The sequence below is a fragment of the Aquila chrysaetos genome, chromosome 17 (genome assembly GCF_900496995.4).
Source record: "Aquila chrysaetos chrysaetos chromosome 17, bAquChr1.4, whole genome shotgun sequence".
Lineage (NCBI taxonomy): Eukaryota > Metazoa > Chordata > Aves > Accipitriformes > Accipitridae > Aquila > Aquila chrysaetos.
Genome location: NC_044020.1, coordinates 19,288,960 through 19,306,262, shown reverse-complemented (window position 1 = coordinate 19,306,262; position 17,303 = coordinate 19,288,960). Strand labels below are relative to the sequence as shown.

General features: G+C 41.5%; 1 protein-coding gene and 1 long non-coding RNA gene across 3 annotated transcripts; one reads left to right on the top strand and one right to left on the bottom strand.

The window, feature by feature from the left end:
- Positions 1-6,564: 6,564 nt before the first annotated feature.
- Positions 6,565-14,666, bottom strand: LOC115352749 (sulfotransferase 6B1-like). The gene is made up of 6 exons (XM_030041371.1): positions 14,427-14,666; positions 13,442-13,626; positions 12,343-12,469; positions 9,774-9,868; positions 8,554-8,740; positions 6,565-6,683 (listed from the first exon to the last, which is right to left on the bottom strand). Exons 1-6 carry the CDS (start codon positions 14,569-14,571, stop codon positions 6,565-6,567), a joined length of 858 nt encoding a protein of 285 aa, XP_029897231.1. The 5' UTR covers positions 14,572-14,666.
- LOC115352750 lies at positions 9,827-16,080 on the top strand. 2 transcript variants are annotated; one of them, XR_003927251.2, is made up of 4 exons: positions 9,827-11,327; positions 13,026-13,081; positions 15,280-15,393; positions 15,498-16,080. It is a non-coding gene; the product is annotated as an uncharacterized LOC115352750 (long non-coding RNA). The 2 variants fall into 2 exon arrangements; XR_003927250.2 differs by lacking the exon at positions 15,280-15,393.
- Positions 16,081-17,303: the final 1,223 nt, after the last annotated feature.

The following is a 17,303-nucleotide window of genomic DNA, read 5'->3' as shown; positions in this document are numbered from 1 at the left end:
TCCGCTGTATAAATCAGTGATTTGCATGTATCTTGAATACTGCGTGTTTTATTTCTTACATGTTAAAAAGATTGTAGCACTCAAAAGGTTGTGGGAGGATAAAATGGATGATGAAAGGAAGGAATCAGGTTCAGCATGAGCAATAGCCAAGTAAGAATTCTTCATTTTGCAAGAAGGATAACTGAAGGGAGTTGTGTTAGATACCTGTAAAACTGAGAGGGACAGGGAGCTAGGGGAAGACCACTGAAGAAGCTAGCAGTGACCAAAAGCAGATGTCTGAGGAATATAAATCTGCCATGTTCTATTTGGCAGTGCTTTCCAGTTTTCCTGTGGCCTCAAAACATTTGCAGCTCATGGATTTCCAAAGCTGGACATGGCTTACAAACATTTAAAAACCTCAGCACACTTAAAACAGCCTTGGGCCATGTGTTCCACGAATCTGACACCTGATATGGTTCCTCTGGTTCTGAACCTTGGTTTCTTCCTCCTATTTTTTGTATGGGAAACACCCAAGTTGATTTTTATCCTTATTTCACAAAATATATCAGTGGTTCATTCTAAAATGTCAATGTATAGCTCTGACACGGTGAGGAGCAGGACATGACATTACTATTACTGATAGGAATTAATCATTTAATCTTAAAAACTCATTGAAAATAGGGCAAAAGTACACACAGAACTGTGTAAGAGTATGATGATATCAGCTGAATCAGCATCCATCTGTCATAGATTCTAATGGTAAATTCCTTGGAAGTTCTTGGACAAAATGTAATTAAGGTTGGGAGAATATTCAGGAAAATATGTGCTCGTCCTGTTTGTTCACATACTCTTGCAGACAAGTTTCTGGGCTAAATTGACATATATCTGAGCTAACATGGCCACTCTTGTGTTAAATATGGAGGTAGTCTCTCCAGGGATATAACTTTTAACTAAGCCTGTAGTTGCATGATGTTTTATTGCCTGTACAGTCCATGTGAAAGTGTGACTATTTTTATTCTCCCACCTTTTTTTCCTGGTTACATCTTGTCATGTGTTGTCCACAGCAACAGGCTCAAGTTGGAAGGAGATGCATCGCCAGTCACTGATCCTTCTGATCAGGGATGCCCAACTGAAGTGTTGCAATTGATTAGGTGAGGCCTGGTCTAAAAAGCTTGAGAATTGGATGAAGTAATCTGATCCAGACAAATACAGAACACCCCCATTGATTTGACTTAATGAACTTAAAGTTCAAAATGGTTATCATGATCTGCCTTTGGATTCATTCAGTTCTGTGAATGCTGCTATCTCTTAAAGGAGCTGGAGCTGCATTTGCACCAGAATGAAGTATGAAAGGGTTTTATGGGCAGTAGTTCTGATGACTTGCAAACAAGCCCTAGTCCAGACTCGCCACATCAGTATATCAACATCCTTGTGTCTTTGTGCGCTCTCACTGTAAAAAAACCTGTGGGCTGTCTGCAAGCCATGCTGCTTTTTACTACTTGCTCTAGTATGCTTCATACACTGCCAGGTTTTTACCATCATGTCATTGAGCACCTTGCAGCTCGAAAGAGTGGAGCTCGTGAAGTTTCTTATTTGTTTGTTTAAAGAAAGCACGCATTTGACTTATAATGAAAGCCAAGAGATTTCAGGGGTTTTCAGGGTAAAGTTGCAGGCAGTGCATGGCATTGTAGAGAACAGCGAGCTAACTGGATCTGTGCCTTGCAGTGCCTCTGTACTGATGCCCCTGCCGAGAAGCAGGGGAACTCAAGTCTGGGCTGCTTCAATTAAGCTGCTGTCATTGGTGTCTGAGCTTGGATAGCACAGAGATGTACAAGCTAGTTTTATATTGCATTTCATTCACCTGCCAATGAAGTCCTGCTGTACTTTTTTTTTTTTTTTTTTTTAATTGTAATGTAGGTAAATCCTTAATTTAGCCAGTAGGCAATGCTGTAGACTGATTAATTCCTCATCCCTCTTAAGTAGCTATGCAACTAACTGCAGTTTGAGCAGCACAGTGATACCTACCTGGCTGTTGGATTAGGTCTAAGTAGTTTACCAAGGTCACAAATGACAGAGAACAACAAACCACAGTTGTCCTTTGTCTTAGTGAAAAGCCTTGCAGGCAGAAGAGGAAAATCTGCTTTTATTACTCCTAAGCGTCAATATTTGCTTACACATGAATGCCATCATCTGTCCCATCATCCTGTCTCTACTGTGGCTGCTAGTAGATTGAGTGGTGCGGATTGATCATTCCCAGGTGCGTCCTTGCAGACACTGGCAGTCAGAAATGAAGGACTTCATAACCAGGCTGTGCATCAGGACCGTCCCTAGCTACCCAGAGACAAACCTGCCCCCTCTCAAACCTGTGTCTGATTCCCTTCAGAGTCTGCTTCTGCTTTTGAGCCCCGCAGCAGCCTGCAAAAATGAATGCCTAATTGTTGTGCAGAGCTTTGCAGTTAGAACACTGCAGTCAATAGATGTCAGTGAAGAACAAACATTTCTGTTCCTTTCAGAGGCAGCGCTGCTTCCCATTTTACTGGCAGAAAGCCTGGATGGCTGCAGAGCCCATGCTGGAGTGGACATGTCTCTGGTGTCATGGGGTTGCAGTTGTTTCCAAGATGGCTATTTCTCCATTTAGTGTCGCCCTGCAGGACCAGTTTGGAAAGAGGCCGAAAGGAGGCACGGCAATGTAATTTGTGACTTCACGCTTTTCTGTCACCACGTTTTCCACTCGAGCAGCTGTTGGGTGCTCCCGCTCGCTCCCTGTTGGGGCTGTGAGATGCCACCGCTCCTCTCTGCTTGGCCAAGGAGAAGCCTCTTCTGCAGGAGCCTGGGAAAGGCAATGTCTCACCATGCACGCCCACCGTCTTTCACTGTCCTTTCCTACAGTTTATCCTCTGTGGTATGCAGGATGGGTAAACAGATTTGGGAAAAGGGGAGGACTGTCTCCTATCAAAGTTAATAGAGAAGTTGCTCTAGAATTGTCTCTTGTGGTTGCTGGTCCCTTGAAAGAAGGTGGATCGTGGTCACCTGTGAGGCTGGAACTGGTGAAAGAGTGATCTGTCCGCTCAGTCCTTTTCCCCCTTTCTGAGCATGGTCTTTCAGGAATCGCCTTCACCCCCACACTGAGCCCTTTCTGTCAGGCTTGATTCCTCCTGTCCCATCCCCACTGGGTCTCTGCAGCAGGAGTGCCCTTGCCTCTTTGTCAGCGGTCTGTGACTCTCTTTCCTGTCTCATTGGCTGGTCATGAAGCGAGCCCCATGGAAATTCCTTCTGGTCCTCCACATTTACTTTTCCAGCTGCCAGATGGTTACAAGTAAACCCTTGTCTTGATCCCCTGAGCATCTCTGCTCTACTTAGACCCAGCGCAGAAACCCACCAATTGATCTCCTTAGTCTTCTCTATTTTCCTATGACTTCTGGCTTCAAAGATTACCAGAACTGGCTCAGATTCCTTCCCCCGTCTGCTCTTCCCCCCTCACTTCTCCAGACTCACTTGCATCTTCTACAAGGCGTTCCTGAAGCTATTCAGAGAGATTTTTTTTCAAGAGTCATTGTTTCCTCCAACAAACTGCTTTAAGCATCAAACTCATTGTATCAGAACTAATGTGACTTAAAGTCAGGTTGCTAGGATGTTCACCTCAGCACCTGTTCTTCTCTGAGAGCTACTTTAGAAGATAGTTGCGTGATGTTTTCAGGGAAAAGGTCCTTGAAGCAAGGCCTGGAATTTATGTGTTCCTGCCACAAGATTTCTGGCCTCCCAAATGCTCTTTTCCATCTCACCCAAAGGCCTGGTAAGCCTGGGTAGCAAGCAAAGCAGGCTAACTTCGACAAGAGCAGCTAGAAGCCTCACATCTCAGCTCTGATGGCATAAATGTTTAATGCTGACCTCTCTAATTAAATCAATCTTGAGAAGAGCCCTTACTCAGGAAGGTGGAATATATTACCCGAATAGGAAAGCAGTATTGTAACCATTTACATGTAATAGAGGTTGCACGGGGCTTTGTTTCTTCCAAACCTGGTATTGCTGTGGTCTAGTTACATTTTGGACCGGTATCTTTGTGTTTTGTAGGGCTGAAATTTCTCTCTCTCGAAAAATTTTAACTGCCATAGAAAAAAGAAAGAAAAATGGAGAGGAGAAGAGACATTTTTACAACATCTTACTGTGGAAGTTTTGAAAATTTTTGAATATTTCCATGACCTGCCAAAATGACTTGTGGAGCCAGATTGACAATTCTTTGAAAAATTCAGTTTGAATCCCTCTGCTACAGTCATAGGAAGGGGAGGGAGAGTAGCAGCGCAGTGGGGAGAGCAAGAGAAAAGAGGATGGAAGAAAAGGTAGGCGTAGCAGCTGCTGGGAGACCCTGGTTGTTAGTAGCTGCCATCACATATCCACATCCTTTAGGAGCAGTGCCCAGCCTAGCTTTCTGGACCTCTGACATAGGCGAGTTTTGCTGTGCTGTCTGCGGCCGCACTGGGCTGTGCCAGTGCCTAGGGTAGACCTGCTACCCTGTAGTTTTACTAGCAGAAGCTGCTTTCTTTTTCAGGCTCTTACTTACTGCCAGCCAGTTGCTGCACTCTACCTCAGGTGTGGCTGCATTGTGTAAAGCTTGAGTAAAGCTGTATTTAAAGCACTTGGAGATTAAAAGTGCTGTGTAAGTGCAAAGTGTTACTGAGAGGAACTTTATTTTAAAAGTCCATTTAACTCTGCAGTGCAGTGCTAGAGGTCAGACAGCTGGCAAAACACTCACTACCTTATATTCTAATGCTATCCCTTCAGCCATTTCAGGACTGTATGCTTTAACCCCCTCGTTGATCCACATGACATGTCCTCACCCTGCCCCTTCACAGACAGTTTCATATTCTGAATATACATATAAATGCTGCTTACAGCAGTCTTCTTAATGCAGTTAAACTCGCTTGCAAACTTCATTTGCCCAGGGACCCTTTGGCTTTTTTCCATACTCAGAGGGCTAGAAAAAATAAGTCTTTAAGTAAAATGTTCAAGCATCTTCATTAGCTGATCTCTTGCTGTTTATTAATAGTGGAAGAATGACACCTAAAAGGAGGGCAACAGTGTTTCGTGGCATTTTAGAGGGAGAAAGAGTGATTTTAGTGTCAGAAGAGCAAAGCAACACAAACTTCTGGTTTCCAAATAGGTCATTTGCATAAAACGGTTCTCAGGGCAGCCTCTCCCTTAAATTGCGTTGAATTGGTAAATGGCAAGGACCTGCAGTCAAACAGGCTTTTCTCTCGCTGATCTCTTCAGCGTGTAACTTCTGCATCATTTGTGCAGATGCAAAATCTGTAGGTACTGATGTCAGCTTGCACAAGCAAGGTATGAAATGAAAGGGTTGTGTGGCAAGTGTGAAGTACGTGACTAGAGAGAGCATTGGTGTTCACTGTAAGTAAGGCCATACCTCAGCTTTTCAGAACCAACACACCCAGGGGATGAGCTTGCCTTACAGATCTGTACCTTCAGAGCACGCAGGAGTCAAAGCAGAGTAATCGTGCTTGTCTGCATGAGTTTCTTTGCGATCAGCTTTTGCTATGTTTTTTCTGCCTGCTGATGCCTTGGAATTGCATGGTTGGGGAGAGCTAGTTTGGGGAGAAGAGTCCTGAAAGCCAGCCTGCAAAGCAGTTTGAAGGTGAGGACAAAAAACACATCATGGGATAAACCTTCACTAGGTACCTAGAACAGCCCCTAGGATGTGAACACAGACAGCTGATTCTTGAAAATCTGTCTTATCAGGGCAGGGTAAATAAATAAGTCATGTTCAGAGTAAACTGTCTCTGAGTAGTGGTTTGTTTGCCACAGTGGAACTGTTGAATTCTATTGCACAAGGACTGTGAAGTAAAATCTTTCTCATCAAAACACTGGAAACAAGCATTTTGCAGGAAGAAAGTCAAACAGAAAAAAAAATGTTTACAGTCGCCAACTTATGGTGCAGAAATTTACATGGATTTATATCAGTTTCATGTAAAACACAAACACTATGCAGCACCTAACCCAGAAATAAGTTACATCAAAGAACTACGTATTGTAAAAAAAAAAAGAAGACATTTTATAAACAAGCTTCACCCCAGATCTTCAAATGTCCAGCTGCAGTTTTCAACTTCAGTATCAATAACAAAGTCCGATGAGATAGGCACTTTCCAAGTCATGGTACATCAGGGAGAGAGTGAGTCTGGGGTCAAATCTTTGGTCATTTTCTTATGATGTGTTTTTAAGCTTTTTATATATTCAGATTCTTATGGGTTTGTGTTTTGTTTTTTTCTTAACATCGTAGGGAAAATTCCTAAATCAGATCTAAGAAGTCCATTTGTATCCTTCTAGAGCAAAAAATAAATAAATTATAAAGTAGATTTGATTGTAGAAAAATGGGTCTGACACCTGACTGTGTAAAACCATACACATCTGCCCACTGAAAACTGAGTTCAGCTCTGGCATTGTGTCAGAATTTTCCTGTCCTCAAATCTCATGTTTACAGTCCTTTCTATTGGGAAGATTGTAAACTGAATGGGAGCCCCCATTCAGAATTTCCCACCAATTGCTCTATTTGTGTTTATTGTTCTTCACATGGACTCAAAATTCATAGGTGAGACTTTTTGCCATTTTGCTGAGTTTCATTTTCTCATTAAATATCTCCTCAAACCTTCGATTCTGTTTTGGAGTGAAATGGTTCTTCCAATCACCAACAGCGCCTAAGAGAGCAGGAGCAGAAAAAGAACAGTGAGGCTAGCAATATATAGTGCAGAAAATGATTTAAAGGGAGTCCAGTTTTGTTAATGTTGCAGTTGGCACAAATTATTAATATATTATTAGCCATAGTCTCTGTGGTAGGTCATGATCGTGAGTAACTGTTTTATTGGTCTGGTGAGACTCTGATGGAAGCAGCTGGATCACCATCCATAAAGGGTGTTAAACCCTCAGCCTCAGACTTGGTTAGTGCCAACAACGCTAAGTGGTACATGAACAGCAGCAGGTTTCCTAGATGGAATTAAAGCTCGGTCATTTCATCAGAGAGGCATCCTGCCACACCTTAGATGTATGCACTTAAAGGTCTCCGCCTGGGCTCTTTCACAGTCAATAGAGGGATATGATTATTTCCTGGCTGAAATTCATCTCGTCCTAGTCAACATCTAAAACACATCAAATGAATGGTGCCTCAAAATCAGGTATATCTCTCTGTTGACTAAAGACGACTCCTAAAAAAGGAGCCCAGAGTGACCTGATGGATGAATCCCACCCTCACACCCGCTCCTAATCTCTAGGGCTTTCTACAGATGAGATGTCCCCCTACTTCAGTGGGCAGGTAACTACTTCTAGGTGACCATGCACACTCATGTTCAGTAAAGCGTTTCAACTGTTACCCAGTTGGAGCAAACAGGAAATTGTTTTTTAAACTGACATATTTTAATGAGACAATGCTTACAGTTTCCCCTCATGTGCATCCTCTAAAGACCCTGCATCCCAAAGCTGCTGACTAAAACAGCATTCCAGACAACAAGGGCAAGAGAAGAGAGTCTGAAGAATAATATCTACCTATAAATCTTCCCTAAACTGGCTGAAGCTAGCTAAAACCCTGGGATTTGCATAGAAACTACTTGGAAGTCAAACTGTTGGGATTTTTCAAATTTTTAGACATAGCTTTGTCAAAGTTCACTGACTTAGAAAAGTGTATCTGAGTTTTTTGGTTGGTTGGTTTTTACTGTCAGATGGTATTTTGGCATTTGCTTCAGCTCACTGGTAAAAACATTCTGAATTAGCAAAATGTACCATTTCCCTATTTATTAATTGAAACAACTCTGAGTTTTAAACTGTCAATTATTGTTCAAAAATTAACTAAGTAAGTAAAAATAATCAAAATCCATCTAAACATGGTGGTTTTGATTTATTTATTATCCAAATCCGAGGAAGCTTCTGAAATGTCAGGAGCAAGAAAACGGCTCCTGCAGGTATTTTAAAGTCACATTTGAGCTAAGCGCTGTTGAAGATTTTACTGTGGATTCCAGTTTGGCCAAGGTTTGAAGGCTACCTATAAGGCCATCAGGTGATTGAGTCATCCATTCTTTCATTGTTGTCATGGTCAGCATATTCCTTTTCCAGGAACATTTCAGTAAGATAAGAGGTGGTACGGGGGATAAAGGCTACGAGCAGTCTCCTTCGGAAGGAATGTGTCTCGCTCTTTCTCATTCTAGTAAACTAAGTGACCTTTGCAGGTGATATCAAGGGGAACATGTTGTAAAAGACTAAGGTGGTCAACTTTTAGATAAAAAAAGACAGATAAAAGAGTAGTGCTTCGTGAACCTTTCCTTTTAGCTCAAAAGCTCCCATGGAGCAATATTAGTCAGACTGTTGTTCAGACTCCTCTGTGCTTCTCTGGTATAAGCATGCATTTGCAACCAGAGAACTTAGAAAGTGATTTTTAAGATGGTTTCAAATTGAAGGTGCCTGTCACTGCTTCCCAGGGCCGATCCAAAGCGTCACTACAGCCTGGGAAAGACCTGGACTGTGGCCTCTGGCTGGATTCCCGCTCCTTCTGCTGTGTTAAGCCCGGCCCAGGGAACTTACCTTTTCGGAAAATCAGCCTCCTGTTGGATGTCAGTGCACAAACGGTGTGACTGGGATCGCTGTTTTCCTTCTCTGTGTCGCTTTTCATCTCTGAGAAAGAGGACTTCTTGCAGATGTCTTGGATATCATTGTCACTGACGTTTAAACCCAGGAACAGACTAATTTCCTTTACAATCTTAGGGAGATCCTGAGGTACAAGAAAAATGAAGCTTTTGTATTTCTGAGCTGATTATCAGACTTCTAGTTGATATGAAAATGATCCTTTTTATTACCTCTCAAGTTTATCACACATTTGTTTGCTTTCAAACAAAGCTAGACATGACATTAGACTGCGTAGATGACAGGTACAGTAAACCTGATTCCCCTCTTACCCATACTCACAGAAATGAGTAAATGCCAAGTATGTGATATCAAATACAGCTATATTGCCAGTTTTACTCCTAGTTCAGGCAGCGTTCTCCTGTCTCAGAATTATTTCACTGGGAAGAGAGAAATACTCAAAGCTCGGCTTCTGTGTGAGTAGCTTATTTCATTGGAGGTGCTATATCTAGAGATCCAACAAGTGACTCAGGATCCAAAATGGCTTTTTTATATTCCTCGTAGTGGACTCCCCCCCCCCCCCCCCCCCCAAATGAAAAAAACTATTTTAATGGAAACACCAGAAAGTGTTTTCTATTCACCCCAAAATTCATTCTCTGAAAGCTAAGGTATTGGTATTTGAGTTTTCTGCATAGTAATTTCATTTCATAAAAACTTTTTACCTACCCCCCTAGCCTCTAATTTTCTTCTTTATTGGGAGCACAAGTCCCACGGACCATGAGTAGTTGTGTTGTCTTATGTCCCTTTTTGAAAATTTCACCTGAAATGTCAGGCATAGCGGGTTAATGTGTGGCCCTCAACAGATGTCCTTGGTTGATCTTTCCATAGGACCAATAATGAGGAACTTAAAATTCTTTCTGTAGCCTGGGGAAAATCATGTAATATGTGTCCCAATCCTGCATCTATGAAATGCAACTCTCACAGGATTTGATATTTATATAACTTGTGCAGTCAGAATCAGCTCACTAATGTACAGTTCTAAGCAAATATAGAATATGCCCAAAGACATACATTCACATTTTCCTTCTTTCTCCTTTTTCATTATAATTTGCTCTTTGATATTTTAATGATGTTAATTTACAAGTAATGCATTCTGAAATAAAAGCAGAGAGTATATTTACCTTCTTCATGTCTTCGTAGAACAAAAACAGGATGTTTTTGTCATTTGCATGTTCTTCCCAACTTAGGAAATGATCAAACCAGGATCCACAGACAACTGAAGAGAAAGCCCATGTAAAAGAGATTGATATAAACTTTTTTCATAAATAACTCTGATGTTAGGTACATCACACATTTAGGGGAATGATCCCTTCGTAACATGTACCCTGTATTCCTCTAAACCAGATTCAATTCTTTTTGTGAAGTGACTCAAACTTACAGTCCAAAGAGGTTACCATTCTTTTTGGAATTTGTTTTTGTATCAGAGATGAAGATACTGCTCTGAGATATGATTCTGTAGTGGAAACAGCCTCCAAATCTAAGGAAAGGCCAGTAATGAAGGAAAATGTACTGGCCTAACAAGGTCTGAGTATCTCAGCAAATGTCTGCAAGTCTGTGGTCACAGCTAGAAATACGATCACTTCACAAGGAAACGAAATAAGGAGTCTGTTAAATGGAGCACACTGTTAGCTCTGTTTTGTCCCAGCAGAGGGAAATCTCTATTATTTTTAAAAGTCAAAGAAGAATTATGTAAAGAAGTTATGTACATACATCGTTCAGCCAACAACATAGATAACGTGGTTTTATAGTTGACTCATAGTACTTGTTTTGTCTGAATGTGCCTTTTGGTGAACCATGAGAGGAGAGATAAATTTCAGCTTTCTTTTAAAAAACAAAATTCTGACCTTTCTGGTTGAAAGACAAGACAGACTGCATTGAAAGCTGAGTTGAAAGACTCTGTAGGGTGATGAGAAGAGGCTTGGACAGAGCAATCACAGCAAGCATTCTCTAGAACTGTGACTTTGCTTTATAACTGCTACCAGAAAAGTATAATACTGTAATGGGCATCATTTTGGTTGCAAACCTTGAGAAGTAATTAAGTGTTTTGCTGAATGCTTCAGTCTGTAGCCGTCTCCTGCACACAAATCACTGTTTAACTGCAAGGCAGGCGTGCTCCACAGTGTTCAATTAAATCCTGCTCTCCTGGTCAGCCACACTGGGGATGCGGCCAACGATAGCATAGAATAGCCCTGTTGGCTTCAGGGGTACAGCATACAGCCTCGGAGGCTCCAGGGGCAGCATCACAGTGGTCTCTGTGTGTCCTCACCCTTGTTCTGAACTGAGTTTAACTCTGCAAGAGTACTACAGGATCTGAATCAAGCATCATAACCTTCATATGTTTCTATTAGGAGCAAAAATGACAAACTCTCTCTCTCAGTATCACCTCTTACATAAATTTCTGTTGTAACCAACGTAGTTATCTTTTTATGCCATGCATAAGCACACAGAAAATAGAAGGTGGCCACTAATTTACAGATAAATGGGAGATGCTTTTAAAATTTAATATAACCCTCTTTTCTTTTTTTCACTATCGTATGCTCGGAGTTGATACTAAACAAGCCAAGATCGTGCACATCACTGAAGCACGTGCCTTAGGGCTGCTCCGAACTAGGAACACAAGATCTGAGCCAAAGCCCACACAAGCCAGTAAACGAATCGACTTCTGGAGCTTTGATGTAAGCCCGTGATGAATGCAATGGCACTTTTCTTTCCAAGTTTTCAAGCTGATCTATCATTGTTGCTGTTATCATCACCATGGTTATACAGCAGAAACACACGTTCCGAAAGGAGTAATAAAACACTGAAAATGGGAGTGGATAGCTGGAACGTGGTCCTGTTGTCAGCTTCCATGCCACCACCGCTACTCACAGAAATCTCGCTCTCGTCCTTGGTCCTTGGACCCCACTACTGAGACGCCACGTGGGGCAGACTGTGTGCAGGAGGGCTTTGTGGCAGTACCTAGCCTCCCCTTGAAGGGCCGCCCGAGGCCGCCTTCGAGACGGGAGAAGGCACTACGCCCGCGAGCGCGGCTCCGAGCGCAGCCTGGGGACGCTGTCCCCGCGCGCCCCATCGCCTGCGCCTCGGCAGGGCGGCGAGCCACGTGCTGCTGGCTGAGCACCTCCGAACCGCGCGCCTGCCCTACCGGCCCGCTGGCCGAGGACGGAGCTGGCTGCGGTGAGCCCAGCTGCCCTCACGTCTGCTCGGGAGGAGCTGGATACGCATACCTCCTCTATCGCAGTGTAAACACGAGTTCCTGGGGGGAAGCGGTCCCTTACTGCGGTTCACAGGGCAAGGTCGGAAATGTTTTAGCACAGGCAAAATCCGCATCAGAATCAACAAATTGTCAGGGGTTTCAGAATGTTTGTCGGAAAAACTGAAATCGGTAACTCGTCTGTGAGAATATGTTTTTTAACAGAGATGTCAAAGAACAGCGAAAACCCGCGAAGAGCGGCTGTGTTGAAATAATGCAGCCGCTTATCAAAATGTCTCCTTGCAGGGCTGAAGATGGCATCCTATTATTTGCTCTTGTTTAGTTCGGCATTAGAATTTATCCTGAAAGAAAACCCCAACTAAAGCCACATGAATAAGTAGTTCAGAAAGGAGTTTTCACACAGTTCACATTTCTTAACTCTTTCTGTGCATAATAAGCTAATGTAAACTGCAAGGAGAAAACATAACATTTATCCTTACCATCTCCTTTTACGAACAAGTCAAAGAAAGCAGTCCAGGTGTCTACAGTGGGAAGGTTTGGGTTATCTCTGTAGTAATGATACATGGAAACTGCAGTATCTTTTGGATTTCTGCTGATGTAGATCATCTGTAAATGAAGATGATATGGTTACTAATGATAATATCCTTCCTTTATTTTAGAGGAACTCTGCGTATAAATGTAACATTTTCACAGGCAGTTTGCAGCATCAAAATGCTTTCCTTTAAGAGGTGACCATGCCGTTAAGGTAGAAATATATTTGTCCCTGGTTAGGCAGGAGTCAGTGGTGGTTAGTAAACAATTCCATGTGGACAGAGGCGTGTTTCCCGCAGCTGGGTAATGTTTATGTTTTATGAAAGAGGCTGTGTTCATTTTAACTCGTGAGTCAGTATACTATCTCATAAATCTAACACACAAAACCATTTACTAATATTCACAGGACAGCTGCAAAACATAAATTTTGGCCTTTCGTTCAAATTAGCCTTGTCCCAAAAGTCTGGATCTGAGTAATCCTGAAATTTTGAACTTCTAACCTAAAATCTGATGGCCAAAGCTGATTTTTTTAAAGACCTCCCACGTTAGCATGGGAGGAACCCAAAACTGTGGTCTGAATCCACCTCCCACATTTCAATTCTTATCTGTTTCCCCAATATCTCCTTCACAGGGTCTTCACAAACCTTCAGTAGGAGGGGCAGAGTATCTTCACCCCCAGAACAGCCTGTAAGTACCCAAGATAACTATTTTCTAAGCAAATGCTCCGGCCACTAGGACGTGGGGCCATGAGAACAACCCCAATCCCTAATAATATATTTCTGATTGAAAGAAGCTGATGTTGTATTTTGTGTGGTGCCTGGTATACAGACCACCCCCTGGGAGCAGTGGGGCAGGAGCAGAACCCAGTCCCTAGCCCAGGTCTCTGCTCGCGCTGCCTTCGACTGCTGGTCAGCTGCGTCTCCAAAATTCATAGCCAACCACTTCTGGAAACTGTAAATCGTTTGAAAATTATTAAGGAACAACAAGACAAGGTAGATGCCTAATAGACACAACATATCTTACTGCTTTTATATCTTTTGGCCTTACCTTGCATTTTTTTTTCTTAAAATTTGGAGGTAACATGTTGTAGTCTAAGTGCGTTGGGATGATTCTCTTTGATGAGAGTTTATTCAGTTCCTCCAGTTTGGATATGTCTCCAAATTCAATGGGTGATGTTAGTGTAACTTGAGTATTGTAAAGCTTTGCTGTAACTCCTGCAAGCCAGTGAGTGCCTGCAGAAAAGTCATTTCAAGGAACAAAAAAAAAGAAAAAAAGGAAGATTTGTTACTGAGAAAATATGTGGAACATGCATTTTGCATACTGAAACAGCTTGCTAGTGCACGAGTGATACTTCTAATCGCCCAGACTCAAGAAACTTTACATAACTGAATAATCCTGTTGGCTCCAAATGTACAAATACTGGAAAAAGTAGGGCTGTAGCTGAAGTACAAATTAACTCTGTGAGAAGTGTTAATATTGGTACCAAAACAATTTCATGAGACAAACTGCTTGTCAGCTGAGAGGTTATATTATTTTTATCATTAATTTGAGAATAACCTGGGTTTTTTTTCTTTATAGTAACTTAGGTCTGTATATTTGGGAAGTACTGATTGAGCTGCTTCTTTGGTGTGTGCTTCTGTGTGTGAGTCAGGTGGGGGGGAGAGGGAATAAGAAATGAATAAATCTACAGCCAAGAGCCATACAAATAATACAACTCTTGACTTGCTCATAATTGAATGTAGAAAGTCCTCAGGAAAATCCTTCAAGTACAGATTTCGCTTACAAGAAATAAATATTTATTTGCTTTCCAATATGAAAATACCTGAGATTATTTTCAATTAAAGAATCAAAATTTGGATAAATGACTCATATTTTTTTGTAATTTGAACACTTACTGACAGAATAATATATTCACATACTAAAACATCCTTCCTTGTTTCTTGTACACAGACATTTCCCAAGCAGTTTAAGTGGAAAACATGAAACAAACAATTGACACTTCTTACAATTAACATCTAAAAGTTGAACTTACCAGATTTGGGATAGGAAACCAAAAGGACATCATCTTCTCTAGCATCAAAAGTATCCAAGGATTTTAAAAGTTCTGGAGAAGACCTGATGGTAAAGGGAATCCCCTTAAACATGTGAATGAGTTCTGCCTCACTGGGGTTGGACATGTTTGCTTAAGTCTTGGATTCCTGCAAATCAGATAACAGTGAAATGACAAGAGGATTTAAGAGTCACTTCTAAGTCAGATGGTTTGAAGTGACAAATTGAGACCAAGCAATACAAACTTCATGCTTATATACTTTGTTACACGCCATGGAGTCCTATCAGATATTGATTTTTCCAGGTAGTTGATAAAGGCAACTGAAATGTTAGAGGTAACTTGATAAATAACTGAAATGCAGAGTCATGAAAAATGCATGTCATTTGTCATTTATTAGCTCTCCAGATAAAGTAATAAGGTGATAGTCAAAATGTATTAATTGTGGAAAATCATTAATGATTAATGATCATTAATGTTTTTTCAAACTGAAAGCTCCGCTTTTGTTTACAGTGACCTTAAGAGATGTGAAAACATCAGACTAAAATAAATAGCTCAGGTTTGAATCAAAACATTTTGGAATGCTTAATATTTTCAATTTTCCTTTCAATGGCCACAAATTAATTTATTCATTTTTACATTCTTTTCCTCAAACATCCCGTGGCTTCACTATTCCTATTGAAAACCTCCTACAATATATTCAGCTGAGGCCCTTCAATATCTTCAACTCAACTTGAGAACCTGCATGCAAATCTTGTTTTAAAATAAAGCAGTCCTTCAGGAATTTCCCAAGTTTACCAAGGTCCCTATTCTTGTTTTATTGTTTCTGATAACTTAGGTTTGGTCATGGAAGCTGACTACCAAATGTACCTTCCATGACCCATGGTAAGAAGTTAATGATTAGAGATGCCTTTCCAAGAAACACCTGAGCAGTCAAGATTACTCACAAGGAGTAAGGACAGTTACCAGCTTCAGTACTTCTTCCTTCTAATTCAATCTCCAGAAAAGCCAGCATAATAAGATTGATTTTTTTTTCTCCCTTTCTTTTCTTTGCAGTATTGCCAGCCTGCCTGTCAAAGAAAAGTGAAGTCAGCAAGCCCAGATCTTCTCACCTGTGTTCCCTATAAAGTTGCCCTGCAACAGCTACTGTTTGCAAAATCTGCCCTCTGCCATCAGTAAATTGCAAATTCCAGTTACGCAGGGCCAGGTGGGGGTGAAAATAATGGAAAATATGCTCTGGAGAGTTGTCCCCTATCACTAGGAATGAGAGGAGGCAGGGGAGTCTTTCCAGGAGGTAATCAAGTGAGTCAGTACAAGGGTACAAGAAACACAAAGATACTGATGCTCAGGTGGGAGTTGGGGGATCTCTCAGTGCTGAGGAACTCAACATTTTTCTCTTGCTCTTAACCTGAAGACCTAAGCCATCGCTTCTTATTTTAGGGCCTAAATCCTTAAAAATCTATCCTCTGTCGACAGATTTCACTTTGGTTACTTCAGGTATACAAAGTATGTTCAGAGGCATAATGATTCCCATTTCTCTGTTATTCTGAACAACTCTATTAGTCTGAATACAGAGATCTCTTAAGTTTTATTTTGCTGTCGTCATTCCAGCCATATGCATTTAGCGCAAGCTAATAAAACTATTACCTTGAACTAGCAAAAAAATCTTGTTGCAAAATGTTACGTATTTACTATACCTTTTCTCTTTCATTTCTTCCTCCACTCCTATTATGTTTTGAGTCAGCACATTTGCCTAATCTAATCACTTGGACCTTAATTAATCATTCACAGATGAAATGGCCAAGGTGTAAAAGAGGAGCAATACAGTAGCAAAGAAAATTCCGATCCTCTTAACTCATCTCAATTGCTTTTTATACTAGCTTCTGTTTTCAGCATCCATAATGTTAATTCAGGGGAATCAAACTGAAATTGGTCCTCCTCAAATGCTGCCTGTACTTGAAAATTAGGACCCCCTGCAAGCGTATGGTATCCTGAATTGCAATAACTTAAGGAAAAAGAGAGTATTCAGCACCTTGCAGGAGAAAAAGCCCTTCTTATAAAGTTATTAGAAAAACTACGCTAACTACATTAGCATAAGAAGTACATTATTATAGCTACATTATACAAAGAGAGCATGAATTTAAAGAATGTCATGCCAAATCCTCCATCCAACTTGAATTTTTTCCTTTATCGGTATTACAACACAGAGCGTAGGCTACAGCTGATGCATTTTGAACCGGATGAACTCAGGCATGGCAAGCTAATACCGAAGGATTCCTGTATCTATTGCCTAGATCGCTGCCACGGGCTCTGAGGAGCTTCTCCCAACAGCAGGTTGTCCTTGTCCTGGTCTCTGGCCCTGATATCGGTGCAGATGGAGTGAACACTTTACCAGCAGGTTTCACAGATCCTTGCTATCAGGAAAGCAATGTTAAAACTGGAGTTTGGGGTCTCTCTCTAGTTTGAGGAAAATGCAGCTTGGTAGCTGGACACTGCACTGCTGGGCTGCTTCAGTCTAGCTCCTTCTGCCTCTGTATCCAACTTACCTTCTCCCATCTTTATCCTTGTCTGAGCGAGTGACTTCTTTCTGTTACTTTAAATGACTCAACAAATTTGACAGTTTTGTACCCGCCCTGGCACCTTCACTTCAGGGTCACCATTCTCTTCTCTGCTTGATAAAAGACAGTACCGTGTACATCTCCTTCAACTGAAGGTTTCTCAACTGAGGCCAATCACAATACTGTTCCCCTTCAAACACATCTCAGGCAGCACGTACTAAAAGAAACGTGACATTGTGGAAAATATGCAGATGAAGTCATATGCTTTGGTTACCTGAGTCAGAATTTGGATGTACATCCACAG

Excerpts from the sequence above, each read along its gene's own strand:
- LOC115352749 (XM_030041371.1), bottom strand. The coding sequence starts at position 14,571 with ATGTCCAACCCCAGTGAGGCAGAACTCATTCACATGTTTAAGGGGATT. Across the intron at positions 13,627-14,426 it reads GGTTTCCTATCCCAAATCTG|GCACTCACTGGCTTGCAGGA; the intron begins GTAAGTTCAACT and ends ACTTTTCTGCAG. Across the intron at positions 8,741-9,773 it reads TCTACGAAGACATGAAGAAG|GATCTCCCTAAGATTGTAAA; the intron begins GTAAATATACTC and ends CTTGTACCTCAG.